The sequence below is a fragment of the Macrotis lagotis genome, chromosome 1 (assembly GCF_037893015.1).
Source record: "Macrotis lagotis isolate mMagLag1 chromosome 1, bilby.v1.9.chrom.fasta, whole genome shotgun sequence".
NCBI classification, from domain to species: Eukaryota; Metazoa; Chordata; class Mammalia; order Peramelemorphia; family Peramelidae; genus Macrotis; species Macrotis lagotis.
Window position 1 is genome coordinate 428,320,806 of NC_133658.1, and position 18,594 is coordinate 428,339,399.

The 18,594-nt window shown below is 36.1% G+C and overlaps 1 protein-coding gene across 8 annotated transcripts in view; it reads left to right on the forward strand.

Annotated features, from left to right (window-relative positions):
- The window catches only part of PPP2R5C (protein phosphatase 2 regulatory subunit B'gamma), a 252,300-nt gene that overhangs the window by 40,540 nt on the left and 193,166 nt on the right, over window positions 1-18,594 (forward strand). For 7 of the 8 annotated variants that reach the window (XM_074213097.1, XM_074213094.1, XM_074213102.1 and 4 more), the window contains one exon: window positions 11,776-11,935. The exons of the other annotated variant lie outside the window; for it this stretch is intronic. In XM_074213097.1, coding sequence (XP_074069198.1) covers window positions 11,776-11,935 — 160 coding nt within the window. The remainder of the gene's footprint in view (window positions 1-11,775; window positions 11,936-18,594) is intronic. 8 annotated transcript variants of the gene reach the window in all.

The window sequence follows — 18,594 nt, forward strand, 5'->3', positions numbered from 1 at the left end:
TGGCAAGAATATATAAAAGACATATACAAGAAAGATCTTATTATCACCACCTTGGTGGTGTGGTTACTGATCTAGAGCCAGACTTCTTAGAGAAGACAAGTGGGCCTTAGGAAGCATTATTAACAGGCTAGAGGAAATAACAGAATTATAGCTGAACTATTTAAAATCTTAAAAGAAGATACACCAGCAAATTTGGAAAACTCAATAATGGCCACTGGATTGGAAAAGATCAATTTATGGCCTGTTTCTATTGAAGGGCAAAACCTAATAATATTCAGAATACCAAAAGATTGCACTCATTTCACACACCACCAAGATTAACCTTAAAATTTTGCAAGCTAGGCTTCAGCAGTAAGTGAACTGAGAATTACCAGAAGAGCAGACTGGTTTTTGAAGAGACAGAGCAACTAAAGACCAAAATCCCAACATCTCTGTCATGGAGAAAGGAAGAAGTTCTGGGAAGACATATACTTCTGCTTCACTGACAATACTGTGAATCTCAACAAAATGTGGTAAGTCCTCAGAGACAATACCAGATCATCTTACTGGTCTACTAAGGAACCTGTATGTGGGCCAAGAAACAGAACTGAACATGGACCAACTGCTTGGTTTAAAATTAGAAAAAAGAATACTACAAGTTCTATATTGTCATCTTTATTTTACCTTATATACAAAATAAATGTACATATTGCCAAATGACAGGCTAGATGAATCAAAAGCCAGAATTAAGATCACCAGGAGAAATATCAACAATCTCAGATATGAAGATGACACAGAGTGAATAAGAATTAAGAGACCCCTTGATGAGGGTGAGAAAAGGTGAGTGTAAAAGCTAGCTTGAAGCTTAACATAAAAAAAAAAGATCTTGGCAACTGGCCCAATCACTTTCTGAGGAAGGAGAAATGAAAGCAGTGTCAGATCTTATATTCTGGGGCTTAGATCACTGTAGATGTTGACTGTAGCCATGAAATTAAAAGTCACTTGCTGCACTGAAGGAAAGCTATGGCTAATCTGGACAACATATGATAAAAGTAGAGACATCATCTTGCCAGCAAAGAGGTGTACATAATGAATGAAAGCTATAGTTTTCCCAATAGCGATGAATGTTAAACTGAAGGAAAGCTAAGTGACTTTTGAGAGTCCCTTGAACAGCATGGAGATCAAATCAGTTAATACTGAAAGAAATTAATTCAGGCTATTCACCAAAAGGTCAAATTCTGAAGCTGAACTTTAAATACTTTTCTTATATGAGAAGATAGAAATATGATGTTGGGGAAAATTAGGCAAAAGGAAGGTGTCATTGAAACAAAATAGACTTGGACAGATTTTGAGAGAAAGGGGAGGATGGAAGGCCCTGGTGTACTATGGTACAGGGAGTCACAAACATGCATGACTGAATGACTAAACAACAACAGGAAGGTCTAGTGTACCATGGTGTATGGAGTCATGAAGCATCAGACATCACTGAACTAGTGAACAAAAAAAAGATAAAGTAGACTCCAAATACCTTTGAATACATTAGTTATGAGTAAGCTAGACAAAAATGCCCATTGACATTAGTAAAATTACTTTTTTACTTAGAGATTGTATCCATGGCCCTTATCAATTACTTGGCCTATTTTTTGTTCATTTCCTAGTCTTCTCTGAATGAACTTCTTCAAAGTTCATGTTTTTGCTTATGGTTTTCTACCCTGGGGCAGCTGAATGACTGCCCATAGCATACTCGGTGGACAGAGTACTGGGCCTGAGTTCATGTCTGGCCTCAAACTCTTGCTAGTTTAGATGATTTTGGGCAAGTCTTTTAACTTCTGCCTGCCTCAGTTTCTTCATCTATGGAATGGGGATGATAATAATAATAATAGTCCCTTCCCAAGGTTGTTATGAATTGTAAAGCATTTAGCAGTGTCTGAAACATAGTAAGTGCTATTATTATTATTCACTTAGAACGTCTTTAGTCCTCCAAGCTTTACCAGTCTAATTTTTACCCATTCTTCAGATCCCAGATCAAATGCCAACTCTCTGATGAAACCCCTACTGATTTTCTCCTCCCTTACTTCAAACCAGGAGTGTTCTCTGTCCTGTCATGGCACTTTATCACCTCTCGTATGACCCTAATTCAGCCCCAGGTTTGTTCATTTATGTATCTGTCTTACCTCATCAGACTCTAAACTCCAATTGGATAGGGATTCTGCTGCCTTTTTTCCTTATATCTCTCACATTTTGACTTGCATGGAGCAGTTGTTCAGAAAATATTTGTTGAATGAATGCAGTGGGAGGGGTTTGAGAGCCCTTGTTCTATAAATAGCATAGAAGTATGAAAAGTTGAAAAAGACTCCAAGGGTCATATGGTCAGTTTGCCTATTACATGTAAGAATCCTTTTAACAGTATATCCCAGGTGTTCATCTTTCCTTTATTTAGATACTTAGGGGCAGGGGGTGCTCACTAACTGGACATGATAGTTCAGTCCACTGTTGGACATGTCTACTTTCTTGTATGGTATTATAATGAATAGTATTATAACATGAATTTCAATATGAATTGAAATATACCTTCCTGATAATATGCTTAGTATTAATCGTATGGAGTAATTAAGGTGATGAATATTTCCTATTTTAGGTTGAATATAAAATTATACCTTTATGTCCCAAATATCAGGATAATTGAATTATTCAGAACAATAATAGTAATACTAACAATAGTAGCTAACATTTATATAGCACTTACTATGTGCGAGGCCCTATGTTAAGCACTTAACCATTATTATCTCATTTGATTCATTTGATTGAGTGGTCAGTGCTATTATCATACCCATTTTATAGTTGAAGAAACTGAAACAAACTGGTTAAGTAACTTGTCCAAGTTTACACAGCTAGTAAGTGTTGAAGAAGGATTTGGCCCCAGGTCACCCTGACTCTGGATCTAATACTCTATCTTCTGCACCACCAGCTAAACTTGTGAAAGGGAGAAGTCTGGAAAGGAGTGACAGTAAAAAGATGAATTTTTAAAAATATGTTTTTAAAGGTATTAAGAGAAAAAGTTGGGAATGTTCCTCCCATTTATCTATTCTAGCATTGTCTAGTAAGGAAATGTTTTGGTAGAAGGAAAAAAATTATTCCTTCTAGATTATGATTTATGTGTGTGTGTGTGTGCATGTGTGTATGTGTGCTTATCTGATAATCTTCAATTGGGCAGGACCAAGTTTAATTACCCTTCTTTTTGGTTTTTTTTTCTTTGCTAGGCAGTTGGGTTAAGTGACTTGCCCAAGGTCACACAGCTAGGTTATTATTAAGTGTCTGAGATCGGATTTGAACTCAGGTCCTCCTGACTCCAGGGCTGGTACTCTATCCACTGCGCCACCTAGCTGCCCCTACCTTTCTTTTTTACAAGCTGTCATTTCTTGATTTGTCTCTCCTTCCTTTCAAAGAAAAATAGTTAAGCAAAATCACTGTTTAGCTTCTCAGATCTCTACTGGGAAAAGGAAGAAGTGCTTCCTTTGTCTATCCACTAAGAACAAGAACAAAGTCTCAAGATGGTCATCTTTACTGGTAGGTTTTGGTAACATTATTATAATAATTGTTTTCCTGACTTAACCCTGCATCAGTTCATACTTCTTTGTAATCATTGTTTCTTAAAATGCATTAGAATTTCATTAAAGAAATAACATTACTTGAGAAGTAATGGCTTCATGGGGAGAGTAATGGGACTTGGAGGGAGACCTGGGTTCAAATCTTCTCTCAGATACTTGCTAGCTATCTTACACTAACAAGTCATTTAACCTGAGCCTCAGTTTCCTTATCTGTAAAAGGGAAATAACAGGGTTATTATCAAATAAGAAAATGTATATAAAGTATAAACCTCAAAGCACTATTGAAAATAAGCTATTTTTATATTAATGTACATTTTTCCAGTTGACAAGTATTAAGTTTGTTTCATTTTTGCTTCTACAGAAGAATAGTGAATATTTTTAATATCTCAGGGATTGACCTTCCTGATTTCTAACTCAAGTCTGTATTCTCCTACTCAGTAAATTCCAATATCTTCCAAGTTGCCTCTTGAATCAAATACAATTTTATCTTTTTGAGTCTTAAAGTCTTTTAACAATCTGCTTGTATTTATATATTTATTTATAGCATCTTTTACTTATATTCTTATCCCCATCATTCAGTCTGCAGTCCAACCATATGAATGCCTTTGCTGTTCCTCATAGTTTACATCCCTTCCATCTCCTGTCCCCAAGTTGCAAATACACTTCTCATTCCTACTTCTTAGAGTCCTTATTTCAAGTACTACCTCGTAAAATCTCCCTTTTGGGAATCTTACCCTTTTCCTAGTGCACTCCCAACCAGTGACAGTAAATTTATCTTCTTTTACTTACATATGTACATTTTTGTCCTTGTATCCCCACTCTCTAGATCAATGCCTTTCACAATGTAGATTAATAAATAGTTGGTCTACTGATGCATGCCTGGTATTGTCAAACCCAGGCAACTCTCTGCTCTTCTTAACATACTATCTGCATTTCTGCATGCTCTTGTAATATATGGTATTACCTCTAAATGAGAAAATTGTAGAAATCAAAAACTGAGAATTCCAAGGTCCAACATATGTGCCAAATATAGTTTACCTGGCATTTCTAGCAAAAATATATTCAATTAGTTAGCACATGTCAACTGGTAGGCCAATAACAATCACCTACCCATCTTCCAGATACTCTTAGTTGTCATTTTTGGATCAGTTAGTAAGTGTATAAAATTCATATGACCCACAACACACAGCTTTCTAGTCAAGCAGCCTTCTATTGAAAGAACTTTGATATCCCTTGTTTAGAGAAAAAAATGAACAGATGAATGCTTTGTTTTTTAAGCATTTAGCAAAGGCAACCAAAATAGCACCTGCTTCTGACAGTGCATGTTGGATGCTGCATCCATAGTCTTCACCCCTCTCCTGAGAAAAGGAAAGTTTGTTTCCTCATCAGTTCTCCAGTACTGAGAATAATAACTAGTATTAATCAAGCTTCAGGTTGCTTTTCATTGTTTTCTTTTACATTATTTTCTTCATTGTGTATATTCTCCTTTCTATGTTCTTTGCTTTTTTACAACATAGAAGTCTATTAATGTTTTCCTAATTTATTTCATATGCATAACTTCTTATGCAACTAAAATCCCACCTCTAGGAAGCAATTTCTGTGTAATATTTAACTTTAGACTATGAACTTCTTGAGGGCAAGGATTATATTTGCCTTTTTTGGGGTCCCCAGTGCTTAGTATCTGGCATGTAATAGGCACTTAATAAGTAAATGTTTATTGATAGACAGTAATCTATTATATTCCCATATCATATTTTATTCTGCTATTGTCCAGTCTATGGGTATTGATTTCGCTTATTTCTAATTTATTGTGTATATAGTTTAATTGCACAAATTTGTTTGCCAATTTTCCCCCCATTAGAGTGTGAGCTCCTTGAGAGCAAACTACCTTTTGCCTTTATATCAACCAAGTAGGTACTTAATAAATTATAGCTATAGTCCAAATATTTTAGGGACATAATTGTTTAGAACCAAAGCTAATTTATTTTTTTTAATTTAAAAAATTTATTCTTACAGGTGATTTTCTAAATCAATATTAGGCATACAGAGATTTTTTTTTAATTTAATAGTATTTTTTCCAATTATGTGTAAGGATAGTTTTCTTTTTTATTTTATTTTTTTATTCTCATTTTGTACAAATGTTTTTTTACATTAATAAAATATTCTTGTTTAAGGGTAAACGAAATACCCCCTTCCCCCATAAATATAGACTTGCTTGAGCAATAAAGTAAAGGGGGAGAGAAAAAAAATTAAAATTAAGAAAAAATAATAGTAATAATTGTAGGTATGGCCAGGTGGCGCAATGGACAAAGTACCAGCCCTGGAGCCACGAGCACCCGAGCCCACATCCAGCCCCATAGACCCAACAATCACCCAGCCATGTGACATGCAAGGCACCTGATCCCCACTGCCCTGCAAAAACCAAAAAGAAGGAAAAAAAAGACCCAAAATAAAATAAAATAGTAATAATAGTAGGGGTGGCTGGGTGGCGGACAGAGCATTGGCCCTTGAGCCAGGAGCACCAGGGTCCAAATCCGGCCTCAGACACCCAAAGATCACCCTGCTATGCAGCTCTAGGCAAGCCACCCAGCCCCATTTGCCCTGAACCCTCCCCCCAAAAAATAATAATAAGAAATGTGCTTCAGTCTTTGTTCCAACACCAACAACTCTATCGCGGGTGGATCACATTCTTTTTGCTAAGTCCATCTCAAAAGTTACTTCCATATTTTTCCATCGTTGCCATTGCTGATCGCAACTCCCTCCTTTCTTATTTCTCCACTACCATGTACTCTATTTTCTCTCTCCTTTCACTCTGACTCTGCTGTAGGGTAGCTGAGTGGCACGGCAGACAGATCCCTGGCCCTGGGGCCAAGAGGCCCTGAGCCCCCCTACCACCCCTTAGGCCTAGCATCCACCTGGCCCCATGGTCCCGGACAGGCCTTCCAATCCCAGCCCCTTGCAAGAAGTAAAAAAGAAAATGTGTTATATCTGACCATTTCCCCCCCCCCCCCATGGTCCATCCTCTCCTCCATCACTCACATCCCCCCCTTCCCCCTGTCCCCCCCTCCTTCTTACTCCAGATGCCTATACCCTATTGAGTATATATGCTGTTTCCTCTCCTAGCCACCTCTGATGAGAGCAAAGGTTCCCTCATTCCCCCTTGCCTTCCCCCTTCCATATCATTGCAATAGCTCATTGTAATAAAGAAAAAACTTATTATCTGAGATATCTTGGCCTATTCCCCCTCTCCTTTTTCTTTTTTCTCATTACATTTTCCTTTTTTTCTATTGACTCCATTTTTACACCATATTGTATCTTCAAATTCCTGTGCTTCAACTATAAAAGCTCCCTCTACCTGCTCTATTAACTGAGAAGGTTCATATGAGTATTATCAGTGTCATTTTTCTATGCAGGAATACATGCAGTTCATCATCATTAAGTCCCTCATATTTTACCCTTCTCCTCTACTCTCTATGCTTCACCTGAGTTCCTGTATTTGAAGATCAAACCTTCTGTTCAGGTCTGGCCATTCAAAAAGGAACATTTGAAATTCCCCTGGTTCATTGAAAGTCCATCTTTTTCCCCTGGAAGAGGACATTCAGCCTTGCTGGGTAGTTGATTCTCGGTTGCATTCTAAGCTCTTTTGCCTTCCGGTATATTATATTCCAAGCCCTACGAGCTTCCAATGTAGTTGCTGCCAAGTCCTGTGTGATCCTGACTGCAGCTTCACGATATTTGAACTGTGTCCTTCTGGCTGCTTGTAATATTTTCTCTTTGATTTGGGAGTTCTGGAACTTGACTATAATATTCCTAGGGGTTGGTTTTTTGGGATCTCTTTCTCAGGGGGGATTGGTGGATTCTCTCCATTTCTATTTTGCCCTCTGCTTCTAGGATATCAGGGCAATTTTCCTGTACTAATTCTTTGAAAATGATGTCAAGGCTCTTTTCCTGATCATGACTTTCAGGTATTCCAATAATTTTTAAATTATCTTTCCTAAGTCTGTTTTCCATATCAGTTGTTTTTTCAATGAGATATTTCACATTTTCTTCTAATTTTTCATTCTTTTGGTTTTGAAGTATTGAGTCCTGATTTCTAGTAAAATCAGCAATCTCCCTGAGTTCTATTTTTTGTCTGAAAGATTTGTTTTCCTCAGAGAGTTTCTTATCTCTTTTTCCATCTGGCTAATTTTGCTTTTTAAAGCATTCTTCTCCTCAATAACTTTTGAGCTGTTTTATCCATTTGACCTAAGCTGCTTTTTAGCATGCTATTTTCTTCAGCATTTTTTTGGATTTCCTTGACTGAGCTGCTGACTTCATTTTCATGTTTTTCCTGCATCTCTCTCATTTCTTTTCCCAGTTTTTCTTCTAACTCCCTCATTTGATTTTCAACGTCTTTTTTGAGCTCTGTCATAGCCTGATCCCAGTTTCTGTTTTTCTTGGAGTCTTTAGATGCAGGAGCTTGTGCTTCCTCATCTTCAAACTGAGTATTTTTATCCTTCTTGGGCTCATTTGCAAAATATTTCTCAATGGTTTTCCTCTTTTTTCTCTGCTTGCTCATTTTCCCAGCCTGGGCCTGGTTTTGGGGTGCTCCCTGATCTTTTGGGACACTCCCACAAGGGTCTCAGTGTGTGAGGCTCTGTCCTCCCTCCTGGTCTGTGAATGACCATAAGCACCCCTCTCTGCCACAGGGCTGAGGTGGAGGGGGGCCCTGCTGTTCTGTGGGGGGGGTCTAGGCTGTTATCAGGATCTGAATGTGGTCAGAGCCCCAGAGTCCTGTTCCAGGGGCAGAGGACAGAGCTCTGCCGTCTCTCTTCACTCTCCTCCCTCAGCTCAATGGGCTCATGCCCTGGGGGCTCCTACTTACTGACTTCTGTTTCCTGATCTGTGCTGCTAAGAAATACCAAGCTGCTCACTGTGTGCCCTGAAGGCTGGGCTCCACTGCTCGCTCTGGCAGAGGTCCCCCTGCTGTTCCCCCACTTTGTGCCCAGTGCTCCCCTGGGTGTAGCTCAGGAGACTCCCCTGCTGCTGTGACCCCCGGCTCCCAGTGCCCTGGGGCTGCCTCTGGGAGGCTGAAGTTCTTTCACTCTGATGGGCCGCCCCTCCAACCCTGGGGAGCAGAGCCTTTCTGCTCTTTTCCAGGTTACCTTGAGTAGGAGAACTGCCTCACTGGGTCCCTTTGTGGGTTCTGTCTCTGGAAAGTTTAGAGTCCTTAGTTTATAAGTTTTATCAGAGAGCGCCTAAGACTGGATCCTTTCTTGTCGCTATCTTGGCTCCGTCCCCAAAGCTAATTTCTTGACCATCCTCTCTTCAGGAGAAATTTGGGTTAGAAATTTAGACCAGATATGTAGATTTGGAAGTCAGATCATTGAGAAAGAATGTATGGGGAAAAAAGAGGTAAGGGACCCGGAAGAAAACAAGCACCATTGAAGGTGGTAGTATGTGGATTTCTACCCCTTAATTTTTATTGTTTTCTCCTCCCTACTTAATTACTTTGTATTTATCTCTTTTTTATTTCCTCCCATACCCCTCATAATGTAAAAACTTTGAGGGGGTGAGGATTGTTCATTTTTTTGTCTTTATGACTGCCTTGTACAATAATCTGCTCGGTACATAATTAATAAATGTATATTGAGTTGAATGATTATGCAGTACTCCTGCTATATTCACTTTCTGAAGCTTATGATATCTTTTCCTCTGATCTACTTTTTAAAAAATACTGAATACTTCTGAGAACTATTGCTTTGTTATATAGTTTTAGATCTATTTGTGCTATGCCTTCTTTATGCCTGCATTTTTCATTATTTCTTTTTGAGATTCTAAATCTTTTATTCCCTCATGAATTTTATTTGTTTTATTTTGGCATTTTAACTTAGTACTAACTTATGTAAATTAATTTAGGTAATTAGTCATTTTATTTTATTGGTACTTGAACTAACCACAAACAATAATATTTTAAGAGTATTTTGTATTTATATTTCTAAGAATTCTACATGTATATTCAAAGAGTTAACTCTCAGATATTTTATGTATTCTGTTGATAATTTCCTTTTTATTGAGTTTCTAACATTTTTCCTGCGTTTTTTAAATCCAGATTTATGATTTCATTGGCAAAGAAAATTCTTATGTCCATTTCTTTGTATAGGCTGTCCCCCATAACTCAAAAGCACTTTATCTCCACATCATAGAATATCTCTTCCTGGGGCGGCTAGGTGGCGTAGTGGATAAAGCACCAGCCTTGGAGTCAGGAGTACCTGGGTTCAAATCTGGTCTCAGATACTTAATAATTACCTAGCTGTGTGGCCTTGGGCAAGTCACTTAACCTCATTTGCCTTGCAAAAACCAAAAAAAAAATCTCTCTTCCTTCAAAGTGCTGCTCAAGTACCATCTCATGAATCTTTGATTCCTGTACTCCCCTCAACTCTTTGGGTCACCTTCCCTCTCTCCTGTTTTTTTGTGTTTATTCTGTATAGTTTCTATACTTATACATATGTATTGGCAACCCTGATAGAATAACTCAATAACTAGAATAACATTTGTTATTGTTCAGTCATTCAAAACTGACCAACTCTGAATGACCCCATGGACCAGAGCATGCTGATTTTGTTCATGAAATTTTTCTTGTTAAAGATACTGCAATCATTTACCATTGCCTTCTACAGTAAATTAAAGTGGATTAAGGCAAACAGAGGTAAAGTGACTTGTTCAGGATCTGAGTTCACTTGTTCAGTGTCTGAGGCTCTATTTGAGCTCCGGATTTCCTGACTCCAGATACAGCAACACTCTATTCATTGAGTCAGTTCACTGCCTCAATATTTTACCAAGAAAGACCTGGCACAAACACGGGTACTTTTTTTTTTTAGGTTTTTGCAAGGCAAATGGGGTTAAGTGGCTTGCCCAAGGTCACACAGCTAGGTAATTATTAAGTGTCTGAGACCGGAGGGCACAGGTACTTTTAATAAATTCTTGCATATAGATTGACTACACTCACACAACTTTCATTATTAGAGGTTTGCCTGAAATACTGAAAAAAGCTAAATATTGGAAGTCATACAACCAATTTTATCGGAAGTGGGGGTTTAAACTCAGGTCTTGACACCAAGGCAAATTTGCTAGATACTAGCACACTGTTTTTTGTTTTTGTTTTTTGTTTTTTGGTAATACAATATGGCTTACTAATTATTTTTGTAGATTTATATTTGATATTTTGTTTATGGACAGCTAGGTGGTACACCGGGCTTTGAATCAGGAAGATTCATCTTCATGAGTTCAAATCCTGCCCCAGAGTATTTCAAAACTGTGTGTCCCTGGGAAAGTCACTTGATCTTGTGTATCTCAGTTTCTTTATCTGTAAAATGAGCTGGAGGAGTATACAGCAAACTTCCAGGATCTTTGCCAAGAAACCCCCACAAATAATTACATTATAATTTTTGATATCTACTTTTGATCATATTAAAATTGGAATCCTTCCATGTCTGTGTTTTTTAGGGTTTTAAACATAAATCATTACATTATTTTGTCAAAAGCATTTCTATGCCCATGTATAAACCTTGGATTTTTGTAATTTTTCTCAATTGTTTTCCTGAGATTGACTATCTTGCCTTTCTAGTGTCAATCAAAGTTGGTCATAGAATAATTTTTTTGATATTTGCTATTCTCATTATCAAGATTTTCTTTAAATTTTTTTTGCAGCATTATTCATTAGTGAGAATGCTTTATTTTTTTGCTTTATCTTGGATATCAGAAACTTATATTTATCTGATAAAATGAATTCATTAGGAGACTTATTTTTTTTTAGTTTTTTTTTTTGCAAGGCAAATGGGGTTAAGTGGCTTGCCCAAGGCCACACAGCTAGGTAATTATTAAGTATCTGAGACCAGATTTGAACCCAGGTACTCCTGACTCCAAGGCTGGTGCTTTATCCACTACGCCACCTAGCCGCCCAACATTAGGAGACTTATTAAAAAGGTTTTGTAAAATAAGTATAAGGACTTTTGAAGATCTTGAATGGTTGAAAGTTGAGGTTAGATAATAGTTATTAGAAGAGAATGTTTAATTTGGAGTATAGCAAAATGATTATTAAAGGAACAAAGCAGTCTAACTCAAAAATTGTTTTTTGAATCTTTACGTTGTAACATGCAAGAATATCTTTAAATGTACATTTTTGTTTTTGTTTTTATCTTGAAAACAGATTTCTAACAAGAAAAATAGCATTATTGCTTCCCAGACTTCATTGTCTAAAATGAAACTACCTACTCCACAGCCTGTAGTGAAGAAAGAAAAAAGGATAAGTACTTCAAGGTTTAATGTTAGCAATAACAGAGAACTACAAAAACTACCAGCTTTAAAAGGTACTGTTCTTTATTTTTACTTTATTAATGTTTTATCTTTTAGAGAAATCAAAAAATAATGTTAATGATCTTTTGTGATTCTTTTATTTTTATATTTTGTACAATTTTCTTCTCAATCTCTTAGACTGAATTAGTTTCTTTAATTTAGATAATTTAAATTTATTTTTACAAAAATAAGTAGGTAAGTAGGGAAAGGCTGAACAGCCACTAAATGTAAAAATTTCCAAGTGTATGGTAGGTCTTTTCATTACAAATAATATTAAGAAGTATGGTAAGTTTTATTTGCTTCTATATTTTTCTCATATGGTCATGAGTAGATCATTAGGGGAAATTTAAGATTATTTGTTGATGAGTTGTAAGAACAATAGAAATCCATTTTTTCTCAGAAGAAATTTTATTGCCAAACACCTTTAATTTTTTAAAAATTCTAATAAGTACTATACTGAGAAATTTCAAAGTAAAAATTTTCTTTATTTTGAGGTTCTTGATTTGTCAGGTTGGTGAGGGGGGTCAGCATGATGACAGAAATGAATCTTGAAAGAATTTTCTTCCCTTTACGTTACACATTTTTCATCAAGAAAGCAGACATTATTGTTTTCTCACATGAATATATAGACATACACACACATAACTTTTTATAAATATTAAGTTCTACTTATCCACCATAAATAAGTTGCATATTAGCATCAACCCAGAAAATTTTCTATTATCTTAATAGAATCTTAAAATAATTGGGCAGAACTATTTGCAAATGTGAGAAGACTGAAGTATAGCTAACAACCATTCTACAAACCACATTGAGGAAAGACTAGGTAATGGGTGCTAAAAAGATTTTGAATTTAATTTTCACATACTTGCTAAAACATTATTTTTGGATTATGTGGGATTGGTGAGGTTTTTTTTTTTTAATAGATACCTTCTCAATTGGATGCTCCCTACTGCACATGGTTGTTGGGAAGAAAATGTTTTGTAAACTTTACAAGCTTATATGTTTAGAACTGGAAGGAACTTCAAAGATCACTTAATCTAGACCCTTTATTTTATATATGAGGCTCATTGTCAGGAAATAACTTCAAATGAAACTTCAAAGTTACAGCAGTGAAATCTGAGAGAGAGAGAGAGAGAGAGAGAGAGAGAGAGAGAGAGAGAGAGAGAGAATGAGAATGAGAGAGAGAACCCAACCTGTGTAGGAGGCTTTCCTAATAAAATAGTTGAGGGATAAAGAGAATCTAAGCTTAAGGTGAAGCTAGTTGTCTATGGAAATAGAGAGAAGAGATCAGAATTGGTAGAGGTAGAGACAGCAGGATCTGACAACTGATCATAGATGTGGAGTGAGAGAGGGAAGAGTTGATGATAAAGGTAAGATTATCCTGGGAGATGCCTGGGATACTGGAAAGCTGGTGGTTGCCTTCAGCAGGAGAGAACTGTGAAAGACTAGTGAGTTGTGGGCAAAGATAATGAACTCAGTTTTGGACATCTTGGTCTTGGGATGTCTTTGGAACATCCTATATGAATTGTCCATCAGGCAATTGGTAATACAGGACCAAAGTTCAGTGAAGAAACTGTCACCCAAGATACTGATTTCAGTATAATTTGGGGGCATATGTGAGTGGTGAGCAAGCAGCAAAAGACTGGAGATGAATGGTCAAATAGATATAAAAAGATAACTCGGAGAAAGTAGTGTTAAAAAAAAACTCAAGCATGTGTTGGAGAGAATGAACCACAGTGTCAAAGGAAGCAATTATATTAAGAAAGATTAGGATTGAGAAAAGATCAGATTTGACAATTAAGAGATTATTGGTCATTTTAGAGAACTGCTTGTCTCAGGATGAGGGTGGAAGCAAAGTTGCAAATGAATAAATGAGAAAATATGAAGGCAACAAATCTAAACAATTTTTTCCCTAGGTTGAGTGCATGATGAAATTCAGTAAATATTATTTTTAAGGATGGCAGAAGACTTGGGAATGGTTTGAAGGTAGTAGGGAAATTTGGAATAGGCTAATAGACACAAAATTCAAGAGAGGGAGGGATGATTGAGGGAACAATCTGCAGAAGAAGATGGGAGGGGATGGGATCTAGGGCATAGGTAAGAAAATATCTTTGGCAAGGAAAAGGGTCATCTAATTATGAGAGACTGGGGATGTGGAGAAAAGGGAAGAGTAGGGGATAATTTCAAGGGGGTTGACATGAAGAGAAAGGGAAAAGAGGGCAAATGATCTAGATTCTCAGAAAAGTAAAAGACAAGATTCTCATCTTAGAGAGTAAGGAGAGGGGAAAGTTAGAAGACTTGAGAGAAAAGAATGAAATGGTAAGTGAGAGGAAGTCAGTGAGGAATTAAAGGATTTTCTCGGTACTGGTAGTGTTCAATTGAAGATGGATAACATGAATTTATAGTGGTCTCTAATCAGCATGGTTGTGTAACTTCTTCTAGTTCGTTCCCATGCAGAGAAGGTCAGTTTGGGAAATATCAGCATTCTTGATTAAAGAAAAACATTAACAGATAATAGTTAGATTTTGGGTGTTGCCATACTTGTTGAAAAGCACCAAAAAAAGTATTTCTTTTGTTTATTATAAATAGCTTGGTATTTTTTTAGCTCAAAATAATTGTATAAGTATTAAGTTCTTTGTATGCTAAATTAGAAAAGACTTGTTTATATTTCTAAATTATCATTCTTAATATATTCTTGACATATATTTGAATTTGTTTGACATGTAATATTTAAATTGGTTTGACATTCAATATGACATTAATGTTTCAAGTCAAACAAGTTGGATTTGGAAAAGGACTTATGAAAATTGTACAGTGATCAATATTATCATTAATTAGGAAATTATAATATTCTAGTGATGATTAAGACGGTAAGTATACTGATTTGAAACTCTTACTTGGCTAATATGAAATTGTATCCTGTTGTTTTGATATTTTAGAATACTTATAGGCATATTATAAAGTAAAAGTTTTGCATTGTTATTTATTCATTTATCTTTCTTACTTCACTTTTTTACTGTTTAAAAAGTCATTCTGACACTATGATCTTATGTTGAAAGCTTGAATTGCCTTGACCAAAGTGTACTTACATAGCTTGATGTGATTAAGTTTTGACTTGAAGACATCCCCTGACAGATTTCATGAGCTATTTGATGTTTTCTTTTTTGATTTTTACTTCAATACCATAAGAATTCTTGATTTAGTCATTATGAGTAAGTATCTTTCTCTGCTTTCCTCTACAAACAGTTGGACATGTTGCAGCTACTCTAGCATTTAATAGAGTTGCTATTGCAGAAAAATTATTTCTTGCTGCCAACCTGATGACTAGCCTCTTCGGATTTAGCTGAACTAGTCCTCCAGTGATAGCCATATATTTTTAACTAAGGATATTTGTGATATATTAATCTAGAAGGGGGATGCATTTTATAATCAGAGAAGCCCATAAATAATATGTGATAATATATAGAAAAGAAAAGAGTGTTTTAAATCTTATACTTTTTTTGATACTTTCTTTGAGATCAGCTGCTGACTTGCATTTTTTTTCCATAAATACCAGAGGGTAGGGGTTGTGGGGTTTTTTTTGCATTCCTATTTTAGTTTTTAGTTTAAATGTATAAATTTGACTTACATTAAAAAACTCACTTTTATAAAAATATACTCAGGAAATCAGTATTAAAACTGGAAGGTAGAACAGTAGAGTGGGTTTAGGACTGGCTCTTCATATTTCTCAGGAAGTTGAGATTCATGGGGAGAATGTTCAGGAAGTCTCTGCCTCCATGTCCAGCTTTCTTTATCTCTTACAAATTTTGAAAACAGTCATTTTTTTTTCCCTCTCCTAGCAACCAGTTGTTTCTTATTGATGAAGATCAGGTCTAGTAATTTCCCTACTTGAAGAATAAAGTTGCAATTAAAGTCAACCAAGAAATTATTAATTGCTCTTCTGTGGACAGAAAGCTCTAGTACATGTCTGGTCAGTGGAAGTCCTTCTTCACCATTAATGTTAGTTTTCCTTGCCAGGGTTCTGTTTCCCAAATATTTCATTTATCTCATTTTTCTTTCTAAATAGTCAATAGTATATGTCCATGACATTATTACTTCTATTTCTATTTCCATTGATCTTCATTCAAATGCTTTCCATTGTGCTTCCCCTGATTCTGGTTCCTGTATTTCTCACATTATCTACTTAATATTTAAGGCTGTTTCTCAACCATATGCTACCCTTGAGTTTCTGGGTATAAGCTACTATTCTTTAAGTATGTGGGTGAGGGAAAGGTACTTGATTTAAAAGCAGAGGACCTGACCTCAAATCTTGACTCTGCCACTTTCTGCCTTGTCTAAATCATTTAACATTTCCTCAATTCCTCATCTAAATTAGACTGAATGTTCGTCTAATATATCCTTCCAGCTCAAAATCTATGGTCTCATGTTATGACATCCATCTTGACAGATAAATCTAGGAAATTTTTTCATTTCTTTTAAACACTTTTCATGAGATTCATAATACTTAAGCAGATAGATAGATAGACAGACAGACAGATAAAAAGGATTATCATTTCTTTATTAATAATTAACAAAATCTATCTTTTCTTCCTCTCACTTTTCCTCCTCTCAATTGAAAAAGAAAGAGAAGAAAAGTGCCTGTAACAAATTTGAGCAGTCAAGCAAAATGAGTTTGTACATTGGATATGTCCAAAAAAAAGTCTCTCTGCACTCAGGGTCCATTACTTGTTAGGAGGTGGTAGGTCACTACAGTGATTAGACTTCTAATGTCTTTCAGAAATATTTTTATACTATTTTTGTTATTGTATAAAAGCATATATCTTCCTAATAGTTTTTAGTAGGTTCCCTGACTAGGAATCTGTATTTCCTATGTTTTAAGGTATAGCCAAAAAATACATATCTTCTTAGCTAGCTGTTCACTTCCTAAATCAGCCTTTCTTGTTAGAAGCCCTTGGCAAGCAGTATAAACAATATCTTGCCCCCAAGACAAAATCTTAACAAAATGTTTAAATATTTTTCTGACCCCTTGTGCCTATAGAAATTATTAGGTTTGATAATCCTTGGATGGTATTCAATTACATCTTATTTTCATATCTCAAGTTAGTATCAAGTCAACACAAAACTCTATATTTCCCTCAGAGAGTCACTAACTGCTACTATTTGTTTCTCTTGCCTCCTCTTTACCTTTCCTTGATGATTTTTCATTAACCTTGGAGCTGAAGAGAACCTGAGAAATCTCCTAGCCTTACTCCTTCATTTTATATATCAGAAAACTAATGCCAGGAGAGGTTAAATGATTGTCCATTGTCACACAAACAGCACCTATCAAAGCCAGAATTTGAAAGTGGATAGAGCAAATGGTTTTGGCATCAAAAAAGGCTCAGCTTTATGAGTTCAAATCTGACTTCAGTCTTACTTAGCTATGTGACGAGTTACTGGGCAAATCATGTAATCTTGTTTGCCTTGATGTCCTCATCTATAAAATGAGCTGGAGGAGAAATGGCAAAGCATTCTAATACCTCTGTCAAGAAAACCCTAAATGGGATCACATAGAATGGGACATGACTAAAACAACAGAACATGATTTAGAGGAGAAAGTAATGTTTTCTAATTTGAATATCTTGAATTTGTGATAACTATGGGACATCTAGGGGTATTGTAGTAGTAGAAACAAGGTAATAATATCTTTATTAAACAACTGCCACTATTTACATAGCATTGTAAAGGTGGGATTTAGGAAGGTTGGTTGAATGCTTCTCCCTCACCCTTTACAATGTTTTATTAATGCTATTTTCCATTTTTATGTCAATGTCAATTTCCAAGGACTTTGTCCCCCCTTTCCCTCCCCTCTCAGTAGAATCCTGCCTTGTAAGAAATGTAGTCCGGCAAACAAATAAGTACACTCATCATCTCTGAAACTGTATGCTTTATTCCACTCTAAAGGGTACATGTAGGTTAAAACAAAAGGCAAAAATTAGTCCTGTTCTCAAGGAGTATATACTCTAATCAACATAATCTAGTTATGATTATCCTCATTTTACAGAGGAGGCAAAAGAAGCAAGGAAGGACAATTAGTGATCAAGTCTTTATTATCTACTATGTGCCAAGCACTCTGCTAAGCAATGGAGATAGCGACAAAGATGAAGCAGTCCTTGTTCTTTAGGAGGTTACATGCTGTAAGGGTAGACAAATGAGTACATGTGGAATATACAGAATAAATATAAGAAGGAAAGGGAATTAAGGAATCAGGAAAGCCTTCATGTAGAATGTAGTGCCCCAGATGAGATTTGGAGGAAGTAAGGGAATGAGTGACCCAGAGGTGAAGTAGAAGGCATTCCAGGTGTGAAAGACAGCTAGTGCAGAGACAAGAGAATGGAGCACCATGTTTAAGGGACAGCTGGAAGACGGGTTTGGACTAGACCAGTCATGAGAAGTAGCCACAACATAGAATGAGGTTGGCAAGTTGAGTTCAAGTTACTTAAGGGGCATTAAAAGTCAGACAGAGGAGTTTTTATAGTTTGTCTAATATGAAGTTTGGAGCCACTGGGTTTGCACCTTAAGGACAATCACTGGAAAAGATGTGTTAGAATAAGGAAAGACTTAGGATCAGGAAACCAAGTAGGAGACATGTTGGTAGTTTAGATGAGAGATAATGAAAGTCCAAATAATG